The sequence below is a fragment of the Kogia breviceps genome, chromosome 11 (assembly GCF_026419965.1).
Source record: "Kogia breviceps isolate mKogBre1 chromosome 11, mKogBre1 haplotype 1, whole genome shotgun sequence".
Classification (NCBI taxonomy): domain Eukaryota; kingdom Metazoa; phylum Chordata; class Mammalia; order Artiodactyla; family Physeteridae; genus Kogia; species Kogia breviceps.
The window spans coordinates 56,502,996-56,519,983 of NC_081320.1; the positions used below are offsets into that span (position 1 = coordinate 56,502,996).

Genomic DNA, 16,988 nt, shown 5'->3' on the forward strand with positions numbered 1-16,988 from the left:
CGAGAAGAGCCATATATTTATGACCTGATAAGGCAAAAATGACTTGCAAAACATAAGTCAGAAAATGTGGAAAGGAGAAAGAGCGATACAATAGATAAATACTTCCAGAGCACAAGAGGAAAAGCACAGGGGGGAAACCTACATATCAGAGAGAAACAATCCTCCCCGCCCCCCCAATCTCTGGCCAGCACGCCAGCAATCTGCATAAGCACATAGGTGAGGGAGCTTTTCCAAGATGAGATGCTGGACCTGGGGTGTGTTGCCATGGAAGTGAGGGGCTCGATTTCTTCAGCTCCTGGGTACCCTCCTCAGCACTTGTGGCAATGGTGACAGCTTCTTTCCTTTATTCAGGAACTGCTCTGAAAATGGCTCTGCCTCTTTCCCAGTGCACTGAAAGACTGCATTGTTGAGGCCACATTGCAACTGAATTACACGAGAGGGAGATTTTTCCTTTCCACTCCTAAAATTAGACTCTTGTGTGTGTGCTAGCACAACAGAAAGAGAAACACTTGCTGAAAAGGGCCCACTCAGTGGTGCTCCAAGTTGCCAGTGCCTTTCTAACCATTTGCTGAACCCACAGCCCAGGGCAGGCATAGGACACCAGGCACCTACAGTGATGCTGGAAAACTTGCCCTAAAACCCTGGTCTCAAGAGGTGGGTGGTTTGTTCTGGAGAGGGTCTCTGGGGCATAAAGGACACACAGTGCTTTCCAAGCAGATGTTGGTGCCAGAGTATTAGAGGAAAAGACAGATTTCCCGGTAAGACTTGTAGCAAATGTACTTAATTGACTTTGGATTTACAGCAAACTGCTTGCTTCTTGTCTTTAGCCCTCTCCACAATGCAAACTCCAAACTCAAAACAAGATAGGTGAAAATAGCTTTAAAAATATTAGTTTTTACCTTATGGTTGTATCTGAAAAGTAACTGATGTCTTCAAAGGATAGTACTATTTATAATAAAATCATCAGATAGGTATTCTTCATTATCCACTTTAAGATATTTTCTCCTTGAACAGACTGCATTGCAGACATAGCACATAAACATATTGGCTACGTCTGGATTAAAAAACCTTTGTGAGGTTCGTGCCCCGGTCCAGGAGGATCCCACATGCCGCGGAGCGGCTGGGCCCGTGAGTCATGGCCGCTGAGCCTGCGCGTCCGGAGCCTGTGCTCCGCAACGGGCGAGGCCACGGCAGTGAGAGGCCCACGTACCGCAAAAAAACAAACAAACAAACAAACAAAAAAAACAACCAAAAACCTTTGTGACCATCAAGAAAAGGACAATGGAATGAGCAGAGAGATCCAAGCAAGGGTTTTGAATTTAGGCTAAAATATCAAATGCCACTGGGAAATGCCTTGAAAACCACTACCCCTATCTATGTTTCCCTACCCACCTACCTCCAAATCATCCAAACGGAAAGACCTTCTCTGACCACATTCTGTTAAGTATGAATTTTTCATGCAGATATGAGTCTGTGGGTTTGTACAATAAAACTTTATGATTCTGAAGTATCTGGGAAATATGTCAGGGAGGAGGAGGCTCTAAAATGCATTTTTCTTTCATTTATGATACTGCGGCTTGAAGAACAATACTTCCCTTAAAAGCAGGAATAGAATAAACGTCTAACAAATCTTAGACGGCTAAGCAGATCCAATGTTAATTTTTAAGATAAGGGTTAAAAAAACAATTTGACAATAAAATAAAAACAGACTTAGCAGCTTAATTCCAGTGAATTAAGTTAATGGTATGAAATGATTGATGCAGGCACTGTGTGTACACTAGAAAGAACACTGAATAGGCCTGTGTCTTAGCCTGAGTCTGTCTGTAATCAGCTGACTGCCCAGGACTATACTCCCAGACTCTGTGAACCTTATATGCTTTTTCTAAGGGAGGGGATTGTCCAATCTCATATGTCAGGTTCTAGTCAGATTTGAAAATCAATGCCTTTTTATCCAGAGCAAGCTTGTGTCTATGTGTAAATATACCTGAGATAGAAATGTTGCTTTTCAATTTGATATGAAATTCCTTTACAACTACAACTTTACACCATCTCAGGTCTGTAATTTATAAATGCTTACTTAAGACACTGTGGGTGACTTTACCTCATTGGATTTGAAAGTTAACAAAATTTCATAGCTAGCAGCTACATTTATTTAAGTAACACACAACCTTCATTCAGGGTTCATATTGTATTAAATATGTACACAGTGGAGCTGACAGACCAGTCTGAGCAGTTTTAGCATTACAGGTATATATTACGAGAGGGTAGATGCAATCGTGCGAAATACTTTTATAAACATAATCTGTAAAAAATGCTCATGTTAGTTTATGTGTTCAAGGGAGAATATCCCAGGTCCAGGTTATCTTTAGTGATCACTTACACCAACTTTCAAAAAAGCATTTTCAAGGTTTATCCTTGTTGTCTCATATGGCAGGATTTCCTTCTTTTTCAAAAGGCTGAATAATGATCCATTATATGTTTATGCCACATTTTCATTATCTATTCATCCGTTGATGTACCTTTTTTTTTTTTTTTTTTTTTTTTTTTTTTTTTTTTGCGGTATGCGGGCCTCTCACTATTGTGGCCTCTCCCGTTGCGGAGCACAGGCTCCGGACGCGCAGGCCTAGCGGCCATGGCTCACGGGCTTAGTTGCTCCGCGGCATGTGGGATCTTCCCGGACCAGGGCACGAACCCGTGTCTCCTGCATCGGCAGGCGGATTCTCAACCACTGCGCCACCAGGGAAGCCCCGTTGATGTACCTTTAAAGTTGCTTCCACATCTTGGCTATGGTTAATAGGGCTGCAATAGACACAGGAGTGCGAATGTCTCTTTAAGATCCTGATTGCAGTTCTTCTGGGTGACTATCTGGAAGTGGGATTGCTGGATTAAATGGCAATAGTATGGCAAGAGAAATAAGCCAGTCACAGAAGGACAAATACCCCATGGTTCCACTTATATATGAGGTGTCTAACACAGTCAAACTCACAGAAGCCAAGAACAGCGTGGTGGTCGCCAGGGGCTAGGGGAGGGGCAGGGAGAGATGGGGAGTCACTAATCAGCATGTATAAACTTTCCATTATGCGAGATGAGTAAGTTCTGGAGATCGGAAGTACAACATCATGCCTATAGATAACAATACTGTATTAAACGCTTAAAAATCTGTTCAGAGGGTAGACCTCATGTTGTCTTCCTCGCAAAATTAAAACAAAAGTAAAAAGGCATTTTCTTTTCAAATAATACTGCATTTTCTGAAATTAATGAGACTGTTCTGACTTTAAGATACCTTCGAAATACTGCGTTTACTTAGTGGACGTACAGTGTAGCTCAGTGATCCCTCGAGGATGTTGCAAAGGCTGTGGCAGAGACAAGAGCTCTGTGCTTACTAGGTGCTGACCTGCCATGGCATCCATACTGACGTTTCATCCATGCCTTCTGTGAGCTCCTCTTCACCACCAGATAGAACCAAACTCAATCTTCACTGCATTTTTCTATCTATTTTCTAAAAAAAAAAAAACCCTTCTTTCTGGGACCTGGTAACTACGCATGGGTATAAGACTGGACCCAAGCTTTAATTACACTTAGGCCTATGAAATACAAGAGCTGGGAGGAACCTTGTCATTTACACATAAGAAATGGAAGCCTTTGCACCTAACCAGAAGGATATCCACAAGCATTTATGACACTCATCCAGTTTATTTTTAAATATGTATTTCAGGAGCAAAGTTGTGACTTTCTGTTCATTATACACAGTTTTATATAAGGAATGAAAGTAAGCATTAAGGAAATTTCTTCATCCAGGAAAAGGTTTTATGTAATTAGTCTAAATACTAAACTAACAGCAAAGGACCTTGCTACAGATATCACAAAAGATATCTGACATACTTGGAATTCCAATTGCCAACTATATTCTTATTACTGTTAATCCAAAGACAAGTGGACATATTTTTTATAAACTTGGGAGTAAAAAACAATACCTTCTAATCAAGGCACAGTGAACAAGCTCTTATAATTGGAAATCAAGTGTTCAGATACTGATACTAATTTATGCAAGGATGTCAACTTGTCACATTGAACTGACCTTGCAAATCAGTTCACATCATGCAGTCATAAATCCTTTCTGCATGGAAGTCTCACGATTATTTGTTTTAGTACCAATAAACATCTAAGAATAAATTTTGCTAGTTGGCCCAAGTCTCAGAGTTCCACGAGGATTCACTTGACATGATTCCCACTGCTCTAAGGTCCACTTACTGTTTTCCATCCTCAGATGTCACCTAATGTCCCTGTTCATTTCAGTTATATTTATACAAGTAGTTGCAAATTGTGGTTCTATCATATCTATCTTAGCTATAAACGAAGGCAATGCTCTCAAATACAGAAATTTAACAGAAATAATGTTTATGAACTGAGATAGACATTCGTTGTGTAAGTCCAATAGCATATTTCAAACAACAGATTTTCTTTGCATTAGAGTGCTTTGGACACATAAAGAGCTGTTTAATTCTAAAACATTGTTTTCCATTTTATCATCACTTAAATCAGCAAGAATTGGACATGGTATAATTGACAACATTTTTTTCTTTCTGAATAGTACACATGATAATGGTGCTTCGCACATCAGTAACATCTTAGGCTCAATAAAACATGGTCTTTCTTAGCCATTTCTTGTGGGGAAAAACAAAAACAACAATCTTCTTAGATAAAAAATAGCAATGCCTTTAAAATTATATGAATTTGGAGGAAATAGTTTAATTTGGAAAGCGGTTTAATCTCTTCTACTCTTAACTACACAAGCATTTAAATATGCACACACATATCAAGTATAGTTGAGGACTCTTCTGATTTCCCTTCAAGGCCTCTAACACTCACTTTCACAGATTTTTAAAAATCAATCTTATAATTATTTTTGTGCCTCTTTTTCAGTAAGGCAGCACACATGCATTCATTCAATACTTCGTATGAGTTTCAGTTCTCACTCAGAGAAAAACCAAGGAACATATCTCTTTTTTTCCCTCTTTCTTGTCACTTACATTCCCAGTTGCCTGAGAGATGGTATAACCGTATATAAAATAATTACATCTTTTAGGTTTCTTGGAACAGAGACATTAGATGTTGTCAGTTAAGGGTATTAGCACATGCTCTGAATCCAATATAAAAGGGAAAATGGCAAAGAAATTTAAAAAATGAAAAGTGTAGAAGAGCACAGGAAAAAAACTCTACCAATAGTATTTTATTTCATACTGCAAATAATCCTTTCTGTCATCATGAGCATTGACATATGTACAGTTTGAGAAGGGTGAGAAATAGACTCATTTCATTTAATCTCGTGATTTCTAGCTGGATGGCTGGCCAGTGGAAGAAAGAGAGAGGCATTCATTCCCTCATGTGGTACCTGACAGCTCAAATCCTCATCAGTGAGCAAAACTAGTTTAAAAGTGAAACAAGATTAAAAAGACCTAAAATATCTTTCCAAAGCCTTTGCATTAATTAAGTCTTTGTATTAATGTTTATATGTCTTCTCTTGAATTATAAACAGTCTTTGTCTTGACACTTAAACTGTTTACTAGCTGTTTGAGGTTTAATTTTCTCTTAGTCACTTATGAAATAGAAATAGTCACCAGAATGTAGAAAGAACACTAGTGACTAAATGCTGAGAAGACTCCTTTTTATGAAATATTAAAATACATTACTGTTTACCTGGCTGTCAAGGAAACCAAGCTAGAATGAGCAGATTTGTTCAACTTTTCAACAAAACACTTCCCAAGAACCACGACCTCAACCAACATCATTCTCACCAAGATATCAGCCCGTGGAAAAAGTTTTTACGGTAAAACATATGGCAAGGCGTTAAATCCCAGAAAAAGTGCCATTTTACATTCATCGGGGGAAAAAAAATTAAGCCCCAAAGTAAAAACTGTCAATTACTGTGATTGCTTTGTTGCACTGAAAGAGTTCAATTACATCACAAAGAATTTTAGAAAGTACTCACTTAATTAAAATATGAACTCTTCAAACTACCTGCAGCTTTCCCTAGCTCATAAATGAGCACATTTTCCATTTAAATAAGAGTCCGTTCCCTATATTCAACACGCATGACGGATGTGAGCAGTACCATCAAAGCACTTTCTACTTCTCTTCATTTTCTCTTTCTTCTTCCTTTCAAAATGATTTTACATTCATGTTTTAGACATCTGTGCCCTTTAGTATCACACTTAAGAATCTGGACAATATGATGGGTAAGTGGTTGATTACGGAAAGTAATCACTCTCTACATTGATGAATGGCTGTTGACAAAATGATTTCTATCATGTAACTGAGACTTTAAATTCTACATAAAATGCTACAACTCAAATGACACTGACTAGCTATAAGCTTCTGGAAGTCACCCACCTGGGGCAGCATGCGATTTTCCTCCTCCAGCTGTCTTACTCTTGCCTCCAGCTGCCTAACATAGGACAAGGTTGATTCTAAAATTGAAAAGAAAGAACTCACATTATACACACAGGTCTTGTCTGGTACACTGTCAGGATGTTTCTGGCTCCATTTATTCAAATCAGGTAGTGACTACTTAATCTGATATTTAGAAAAAAAGATTTCTCCCCAGAAGAACAATAACAGAAGCCATTAAAACCATAAGCAGTCTGAACAACTGCACAGTGTTAAGGAAAATCAGAGAAATTTACAGGTGGTTAAGACCGTAGGCGTCTGCACACCATGCAGCCTTCAGAACATTAGACACGTTGAAGACAGTTATTCCCTCTTTTCTACTTATTTTGTGTATGTATTTTAAGCTTTCCCACACATAAGAATTTCTGTAACATTCATTATAACAGAGAAATTACAAGGTCTTAAAAAAGAAAGAAAATAAGAAGATATTTAAAATATCCAGCTCCCTCCATTTTTCTCAATAAACTTTCCAAGTCTTAAGAGCAACATTTTGTTCTTCTCACAAATCTAGAGATAGTATGACTACACCTAGAGAACAGTTACAAAAGGGCTAAATAACGTTAGTCTGAATCTTGACTTTGATTTTGGCTGAGCATGACAGAGACTCAAGCTTTTCCCTATTTACGTAAACCAGGGCAGACTTGAAATTTGTTGTTTTCATTTCTTCAACAAGCTCAAGTGTGTGCTGACAGCTCAGAATCAGCATCATGCTTAGTATCTGTTCCATAGCGAAACTCTCGATTTTATAGCTTTACATTATGAAAAAGTTCACACGTGGAGCAAAGCGGAGTTTTCATTTTGAGGAACCATCTGACAGTGACTCTTCTTCATTAAATCCAAAATAATCAACTGCACAGCATCATACTGCAACATAGTTGCAATTCATTCATTACCCAAGAGCAAACATATTTCAGGTATAGTGAAATGTACATGACCAAAGAATCCCTCCAGAGCATATTTCCAGAGTTAATTTTAAAGCAGATCATGTGCATGTTCCTCAGCCTCAAAAACACAAAAGAGCAAGAAGCAAGGCCAAGAAGGTAGTGCATTTTAGAAGGAAACATTTGGAGCCCCTAATAATCTGCAGTTAGGATGGATATGCATGCAAATTTATACCTTGATCTGAAATTCATCATAGAAACTCTTAATTTTTATATGGAAATTGGTTATATGAACCCAATTCCATTTTGTGACCTCCAAAGCAACAAGGTAACATTTTATTTTCTTAAAATACATAAGAAACTTCAGTCCTTAATTCACAAATGTAAAAATTAAACTCATCCCTAACCGGTCTACAGCATGCCTGTTTTCACAAATGTTTGCAGAAAGTCCCCATCGCTAACGTTAATATAACCATCCACTGATCTCACACCAACGGTGACGACTTGCCTTGAGCATTTCTCAACAAGACAGAAACACAAGGTAAAGGAAGCGGAAGACATTTGCTAGAAATATGCTCTCATTTTTTTAGCTCAGTGAAATGTTAAGTGTTTGCTTTATGGACTCTTCAAAAGAGAAAAGAAAGTATCTGGCATAAATGAATAACCAACTTATTGATTTCATGAATCCACTTTACTCTAGCAAATGAATAAGTGATTTGCTGATCATCAAAATGTGAATGTAGATTGCCTGATTTACAGTTTTGCAAGCTCCCCTCTTTACTCTAAAAAAACAACCACCTGATAAGGGTCATTCGAGTGAAAAGTTGCTCAGAAATAGTCTATTTAAACCATAAATAAAATTCTTTTTTCCTTTGTTCACAATTTACACCATATCTTTTTATTTCCTGTTTTATTTATTTATTTATTTTTAACATCTTTATTGGAGTATAACTGTTTTACAATAGTGTGTTAGTAAAGTGAATCAGTTATACATATACATATGTTCCCATATCTCTTCCCTCTTGCATCACCCTCTCTCCCACCCTCCCTATCCTACCCCTCTAGGTGGTCACAAAGCACAGAGGTGATCTCCCTGTACTATGTGGCAGCTTCCCACTAGCGATCTAATTTACATTTGGTAGTGTGTATATGTCCCTGCCCCTCTCTCACTTCGTCACAGCTTACCATTCCCCCTCCCCATATCCTCAAGTCCATGCTCTAGTAGGTCTGTGTTTTATTCCCGTCCTACCACTAATCTCTTCATGACATTTTTTTTTTCTTAGAGTCCATATATATGTGTTAGCATACGGTATTTGTTTTTCTCCTTCTGACTTACTTCACTCTGTATGACAGACATACACCGTATCTTTATTGTCCCTATACTGCATCATCCTTAAGGCTGTGATACTGAAAGCAGCTGAAATGACTCTATACAGAGTGATTCAGGTGACATTTGAAAAATGCCACTGAATGGATTTTAATTCAGTAACTATCTTCAGTCACTTTAATCTATTTCTCTTCTTTAAATCTTTGCAGTTTACATATTTGATGGTTTCATTAAGTTTCTACTTACATTACGAAAGTCACATCATGTCAGTTCCCAAAAAAGGGTAAATTCTTGAATTTGGAAAACATTCCTTAACTCCAATGTTTAATGTCAAGTTACAACAGATGAAGTCCAAATCTCTGTTTCAAAGCATTCACTGCAAATATGGGCAGGGACAGGAAATGATAGGGAAGATTTTTAGACAGGTAACGTAAAAAAACAAATTAGCTCCAAGGTAAAGGCAAAGCTAAGGCAAGTTTTGAGTTCATTTGCTCCACAAATATTTATTGTGTCACTGACGTGTGTTGGGTACTACAAGGGTTGGAATGAAGAAAAGGCCAGTTATTCCAAGTCTTAAGTTTCTCAGAATGCAAATTTCATTTTAGGATTACACACCCATGTGCTATGTTCCAGAAGGTCCTGTTGTTCCAAGCTCACTCTCTTTTGCACTTATTATCTAACAATGAACAGATACGATGAATGAAAACACTCGTGTGTGTATGTGGGGGGTTGGGGTTTGGGGGACAGGAAGTATAGTTAATCTGCATGAATAAAAGAGAATTCACGCTGTTAGTTGTTTAATTCATCAAGAAACTTTTTATATATTCCCTTTATATGGGAGTGGAGCAGGCAAACTTTTTTCTGGAATATACTAGAAGATCATCACTGGGTCCCCAAGTCCCTATATGAAGAGCCATTGAGGAAACCATCCAATCCTTCAATTGTGACATGAGAGAGAAATAAACATTTGTTTTGTTAAACCCTCATGATTTCAAGATTTATTTGTTATTGCATCATAGGCTAGCCAAGCCCAACTACTAGTATATAACCAATAATGGGACAGAAAATATGTAAACATTTTAATAAAACATAATAAAGTATAAGAAATTCCACTTCAAGAAATATACCGCAATCCACACATCCCAGTCCTGGTTGATCATTAGGAAAAAAAAAAAAAAGATAAAATCTTCTGTGTAAGAAAGAAAAGGAGCCCCTTGTGTGCTGGAATATATTTGACCATGTCTGCTACAATCCCTTCCCCAAGCTGCTGCTTCCTTTTCCTTCCTTACACAAGGACCTTCCAGAGCGGTGTCAACTATAAGATACACATTTCCATTACACCCAGGAAGTGTGGAGTACCACTGTGCTCCCAAGAGAAGTACATGACAGAAATTGGTGCTTTTATTATAAAGTGATACATACATGCACGTGTATGCACACACACAACTGCATTAGAATGTACTATCTTTTGAACTGATCATTACATTTATACCAGTGGCTGACAGCTGTTAAAACAGATTTCAGAATGTCACTTTGGCTTTCAGAACTCTGAGAATGAGGTTCCAAAAGAAAATCAAGGCTGCTGCAGAAAACAGCCAAATACGAGGCTATACTCTACATCAGGGGTACCGAGGAACCAGGCCTCATAGCAGGAGGTGAGCAGTGGGTGAGCGAGCGAAGCTTCATCTGTACTTACAGCCGCTCCGCATGGCTCGGATTACCATCTGAGCTCCACCTCCTGTCAGATCAGCGGCCGCATTAGATTCTCATAGGAGCGTGAACCCTACTGCGAACTGCGCATGCGGGGGATCTTGTTTGCACGCTCCTTATGATAATCTAATGCCTGATGGTCTGAGGTGGAGCTGAGGCGGTGATGCGAGTGCTGGGGAGCAGCTGCAAATACAGATTCTCATTGGCAGAGAGGTTTGACTGCACAGAGACCATAATAAATCGCTTGCAGACTCATATCAAAACCCTATCAGTGGGCTTCCCTGGTGGCGCAGTGGTTGAGAATCCACCTGCCGATGCAGGGGACACGGGTTCGTGCCCCGGTCCGGGAAGATCCCACATGCCATGGAGCGGCTGGGCCCGTGAGCCATGGCCAATGAGCCTGCGCGTCCGGAGCCTGTGCTCCGCAACGGGAGAGGCCACAACAGTGAGAGGCCCGCGTACCGCAAAAAAAAAAAAAAAAAAAAAAAAAACCCTATCAGTGGGACTTCCCTGGTGGCGCAGTGGTTAAGAATCCACCTGCCAATGCAGGGCACATGGGTTCGAGCCCTGGTCCGGGAAGATCCCATGTACTGCGGAGCAACTAAGCCCATGCGCCACCACTACTGAGCCTGTGCTCTAGAGCCCATGAGCCACAACTACTGAGCCTGTGTTCCACAACTACTGAAGCCTGCATGCCTAAAGCCTGTGCTCTGCAACAAGAGAAGCCACTGCAATGAGAAGACTGCATACCACAAGGAAGAATAGTCTCCTCTCGCCACTAGAGAAAGCCCACAAGGAGCAACAAAGACCCAATGCAGCCAAAAAATAAATCAATCAATAAGTTTATTTAAAAACAAAACAAAACAAAAAACCCTATCAGTGAGTGAGTGGCAAGTGAAAACAAGCTCAGGGCTCCCACTGATTCTGCATTATGGTGAGTTGTATAATTATTTCATTATATATTACAATGTAATAATTATAGAAATAAAGTGCACAATAAATGTAATGCGCTTGAATCATCCTGAAACCACCCGTCTACCCCAGCTCCCGTCCGTGGAAAAATTGTCTTCCATGAAACAGGTCCCTGGTGCCAAAAAGGTTGGGGACCGCTGCTCTATGTAGATATACAATATATTAAAGAAGGATCCTATCTTCAAGAAGTATATAACCAGTTGAGGGGCGATAGGAGAAAAAAAAAAAAAGCAATAGGTAATATGATATTCAGAGCTAAATCATGTGAAACAGGAGTACAAAAAGATCAATATTGGTTGCAGTTTTTCTGAAGGAGAAACTTGACTAATGGATCACCAGAAGCTTGAGAGACAGAGATGCTAGTAGAGCCGCAGGACGGACAAGAATGATCCTCTTGTAAACAGGGAAGAGAGGAGGAATTCACATGAAGGAAGAGAGAGGGACATACTGGAAACAGAAGGAGGAAAAGCCAAGTTGCATCCCACATTCAGGGATCTAAAAAGCCAATGTCAAATCACAGCTATGCAAATGGTGAGATTTGCTTTTAACTTCCCCCTTTTAACTTTTATTTCTCTTTCCTAGGAAATCTATGGACGTCTGCACATTAGAAAAGCCAGGTTAAGCAAACAATACCAATGTGAAAATCCAATGACATTCTCAAGAGGTTCTTTGGGTAAATCTTGGGCATGTTTTCAAAGCAGAAACCATTTTCTCCATGTATCTCACTTTTCTCTGAACCTACACGTAGAAGTTCACAGGACCTCTTGTAATAAAACAAGTATGAGAAACAGTCATAAGAATTCCACTAACACACATCTAATTGATTCCAATTTGACAACTGGAATGTACCTAAGAGATTCCCTAATCCAACCTGTCCCCCATCCTGACTCATGTGGCAGATAAGAGAATAAAGCCTAGAAGGTAGTGAACTTGGTCTCTAACACCGGGGATTAGTTATATATATACATTCAAAAGATTCTGTTTCATTCCTGGGGCATCACACGGATTCCCTTCCTGGATCTTCTAATCACTAAGATGTCAAGCTTCTCACATAGACAGTTCAATTCTAACTTCTCCTTTTTTCTTCCTGATTTTAGGTATTCCGGATGGACTTTTACCTTTAACATAACTTGATATTCTCCTTGGACAATATCCTGGACTTGATTTCATTTCAATTTACCTGAAATGCATTCAATCATATAAAGTAGCTCGACTTTCTTCTCTGCTAGTTTGAAAATACTCTGGTTGAAATATTAAACCCTCTAATTTCCCCCTTGATGTCTAAAGCAGTGTTTCTCTCCCTAGGGGAATCCCATCCTTGAAATCAGCCAAGGATTACTCTGATTATTGTACATGAAAGGTTTACTGTTGATATTTGCCAACTGTCTAAGGTTGGTCAAACTTCTGAGTAGTTTTGATTAGATGAAGTGCTGTCTGGTCTTCAGAATTTCAGGGTGAAAAATAAGATCTGGTAATGGTCCATTCTAAAACAAATTACAGCATTTGGAAGAATATAAAGGAGGACAATCATCTGGAAGGCTATTGCTGCTATGGGTTCATAGATGTTAGCTTTTCTGTGACTGAGTTAGTCTCCCTGGGCTAGAGAGAGTCCAGCAGTCACGTGATTTCAAATCTGGAGGCAAATCTCTTTAATAAACCCCAACCTCTAAAGACGCTGCTTGAATTAGTTCCAAGTTAATCCCACGATCCACAGGCTTTTATACATTCCGAAGGAAATGACTTTAGAACTATATATTTAAAAAATTTTTACTGTTCTAAAAGTGTTTCTCTTTCTTCCTCAGGCAAGCAAAGTTCAGCCTCCTATTTAGAATTCGTATGAGCTCCAGAAGTATAAGTGATTACATTTCTCACTATAATTTGATGCTTTACTTATTAAAAAAAAAAAATCTTGTTGGCATCAGCAGTTTCGGATTTGCCTGAATATTTAACTCAGGCTGCTTTATTGGCAGAGGTAGAATTTTTAAATTTTTAATGGGAGCTTTAATTGTCCTAAGTAGGTTAAAAAATGATGTCAGGTCTTATTCTGGTCCATCATCTATGAAGCTAATTCTACTCTTGTCAGACCCTTCTCTCTGTGGCTATCTGAAAGAAATAGGAGATAGTTATTTTCTACCGTTCCTCCCATGTAGAAACCTGTTCACTGTTATTCACTGGCCCCAACTTAGCTCTGGGTCTCTGCCCACACCTTCCCCTGCCAAATAATCATTCTCAGCCTAGTCCATACTCCTTATTTCTCTATGCATGTTATGAAAAACAGCCCTCTAATAATTAGAATATCCAAAGATTAGAATATACTGCTTCAGATGATAACATGATTCGTGTTCTTGGAAATGTCTGGAGAATGTTCAGTGAGATGCTGCAAAGATTTCTACCTGTGTGTGCTGCTGGGCTAGTCCCTTTACCTCTGAAGATCAATAATTCTACAGTTTTAAATTCTGCTCCCTCCATAAAGCTCTTTCATTTTCCTTCTTATCATTTGCCAAGAAATCATATATTGAGTGCCTTGTGGTGTTCCTTTACCTAGTTGTCTGTATGTTATTTATTTTCATGTTTTCATTTTTTGCCCAAATATGCTACTTGAAAATATTCCCTTAAACCCTACACAGTGACTGCTGGTGTTTCCCCTAGGGACTTAATACTTACTTATTGACTTCCTGTAATATCAAGACTTGGTCTTCACCCAATACTGATTATCTGCTGTGTGCCAGACACTGTTCTAGATAATGGAGATACAGCACCAAGCAAAAGTGATAAGGTCGGTGCATTCACAGAGCGCACGTTCCAGAGAGGAAGACCAACAATGGAGAGCAAATACACTCCTCTTTGTGAAGGCAACACGCGCAATACAGGCAACGAAACAGAACTAGCAGAGTTGAGCAGAAGTACAGCTACATTAGGGAGTGTGGCCTAGACGAGCTCTCTGGGGACTACAGCCTGCACATGAGCCAACTATGCAAAGAGCTTGGAGAAGAGAGTTCTAGGCATCAGGAAAGGGGGGTGCACAGGCCCTGGCTGGGAAGACTCCTCTGCTGGAATCCAGCTGTGAAGGGAGAAGGGACAGCAGCTTGAAACTGGGATCTGTCTTGTCCCCTTCCTCCACTACTTAAATTTTAAAAAACCTTGTGCTCCCTTTGGCTGTTTACACTTAAACCTCGACTTTAACCCTTTGACTATTAGGTTTTCTTTGTGACAAAAGCCTTAGCATTACATTTGGCCCCACCCTCTCACACGCCCCACTTCCCATCCGTTGGGAAATTCTGTTGACCCTGCAGCCAAGATATCCTGAAAATCCAACCTCCCACTAGTCTCCTAACAGGTGTCCTTACTTCTATCTTTGCCTCCTCTCCCAGGTCTACTATCATTCAAAGTCTATTTCAAACCCACGGCAGCCAGGGTGTTCCTTCTAAAATGCTAAGTCTGGGGCTTCCCTGGTGGCGCAGTGGTTGAGAGTCCGCCTGCAGATGCAGGAGACACGGGTTCGTGCCCTGGTCCGGGAAGATCCCACATGCCGCGGAGCAACTGGGCCCGTGAGCCATGGCCGCTAGGCCTGCGCGTCCGGAGCCTGTGCTCCGCAACGGGAGAGGCCACAACAGTGAGAGGCCCGCATACCACAAAAAAAAAAAAAAAAAAATGCTAAGTCTGATCACTTCATTCTCCAGAACCACGCAGGAGCTCACCATTTTGCTCCATATAGAAGTCAAGGTCCTTAAAAAGGCCAGCAGGGCCCCATGTAATCTGGGGACCTGGTGCTTTTCTGACTTCATGACGTCACACCTCTGCTCCAACCACAAGGCTTCCTTTCTGCTCCTGAACACCCCAGGCATACGCTAGCCTTAGTCGTCCATACTCTCTGGACTGCTCTTTCCCCAGGGAGCTGCTTGGCCAATTTCCGCACTCTTACAAGTCTTTGTTCAGATCTCCGCTTCTCAGTGAGACTTACCAAGTCCTCTTCGTTTAATCCTGTAAACTACCCCCACCTCCACCCCCACATTCTCCTAATCTCTGTTGGCCTGTTGTACTTCTTTATTTTCTTCAAAATACTTTATCACTTTCTATCATATAAATTAGCTTGTTCATATGTTATGTTTATTGTATAAGCCCTGTCTCTCTCCATCAGAATGTCAACTCCACAAGGCAGGGATCTTTGTCTGTTGTGTTGAGTGAGGTACTCCAAGCGCCTAGAATAGTGTCTGCACATTAAAAAGTTACTGAATGAGTCAATCAACCCATTACACAGATAGTGCCCTGAAAAGAAATTATTTCATAGTATAGGTCTACAATTGTCAATCACTCCAGACAAGACTGTGTTTGTATCTGAATGGAGCCTAATATCAATTCTGTTGTGCCACTGAACATGAAGAACATTCTAGAGAACATTAAAGTTGGATGGAAACATTGGTGAGGTTCTCAAATTATGTCAGATCTAATCACTGGTGGGTAATTTCAATAAGAAAATCTGGGGACTTCCTTGGTGGTCCAGTGGTTAAGAATCCATCTTCCCATGCAGGGGACGTGGGTTCGATCCCTGGTCGGGGAACTAAGATCCCACATGCCGCAGGGCAACTAAGCCCACGCACCACAATGAAAGATCCCACATGCTGCAATGAAGATCCTGTGTGCCACAACTAAGACCCAACGTACCCAAATAAAAAGAAAAAATAAATGAATAAATAAAATCTGAAATGCGTTTTCATCAGGCTCAAAAAAAAATGTCTTATGGGGGGGGTGGGACATGGTGGGGGGGGAAGGTGAGGAGGAAAGAGAGGAAGAGTACAAAGAGGGATAAAGAGAAAGAGACAGACATAAAAACAGTTACGGGAAGTGTGCAAAACATGAACCATTTCTGCCACTAACATCTTGGAATACAGTATAAATGCCTTCATCTGGACATCTGCTTAAGTCGATAAGGTTCCCCCTTTTGGTTAGAAATACCACTGGAAGGAATTTAAACTTCACCTGGACATTCTCCTTCCAGACACTCCCTGCGAGGGAGTGGTGTACCGAGGGGGAGGGCACAGGAGCAAGCATAGCTGTGGGGCACAGGGCAGGTGCCAGCTGGGCCCCGAGGGAGGGTCTCTGAGCTGTAAGAGAGCAGCCTGAGGAGGGCAGAGAGTGGTCCATTCAAAACAGGTTATGTTTCTCCGTGAAGAGAAAAACGTGTCATTTCAAAGGAAAAGGAAACAGAGCAATGTGCTGTCTTGTTTATTAGGATGAAAGCTGGAAATACTGTATCCTTTTCCAAGAATGCTTTGACAGAAAAACATCACGAGTGTTATCCCTCTAGTGCCATGCAAGTGGTATGTTTTTGGAAACAGTCCAGATTGTTTTCACTTATTATTTTCTATAAAAGAGAAAATATCATAGTTAAATGGATATTGAAATCCAATGATTTGCACATAAACCAATTTAGAAAACAGAAAAGAAAATCAGGGTGTATGTCCTAACTTTGTTCCAGAAAATAATTACCAAAAAATTTTCAAGTTTCTCCTCTTTCCAAATGAGAGTGTTTTTAAAATGGGAGAGAATGGCATTTTGTTGCCTATTTGCTATCATCCACCTGTACCTCTTCCTTGGGAATTGGCACCTGGTTGTTTCAGCTTCCATTTCTCTCTAGAAGCTGGAGGCTCCAG

General features: G+C 40.1%; 1 protein-coding gene across 9 annotated transcripts in view; it reads right to left on the reverse strand.

Annotated features, from left to right (window-relative positions):
- Positions 1 to 16,988, reverse strand: part of CCDC85A (coiled-coil domain containing 85A) — a 198,598-nt gene that overhangs the window by 36,535 nt on the left and 145,075 nt on the right. For 5 of the 9 annotated variants that reach the window (XM_067007570.1, XM_059079045.2, XM_059079044.2 and 2 more), the window contains exon 3: positions 6,391 to 6,467. The exons of the other annotated variants lie outside the window; for them this stretch is intronic. In XM_067007570.1, coding sequence (XP_066863671.1) covers positions 6,391 to 6,467 — 77 coding nt within the window. The remainder of the gene's footprint in view (positions 1 to 6,390; positions 6,468 to 16,988) is intronic. 9 annotated transcript variants of the gene reach the window in all.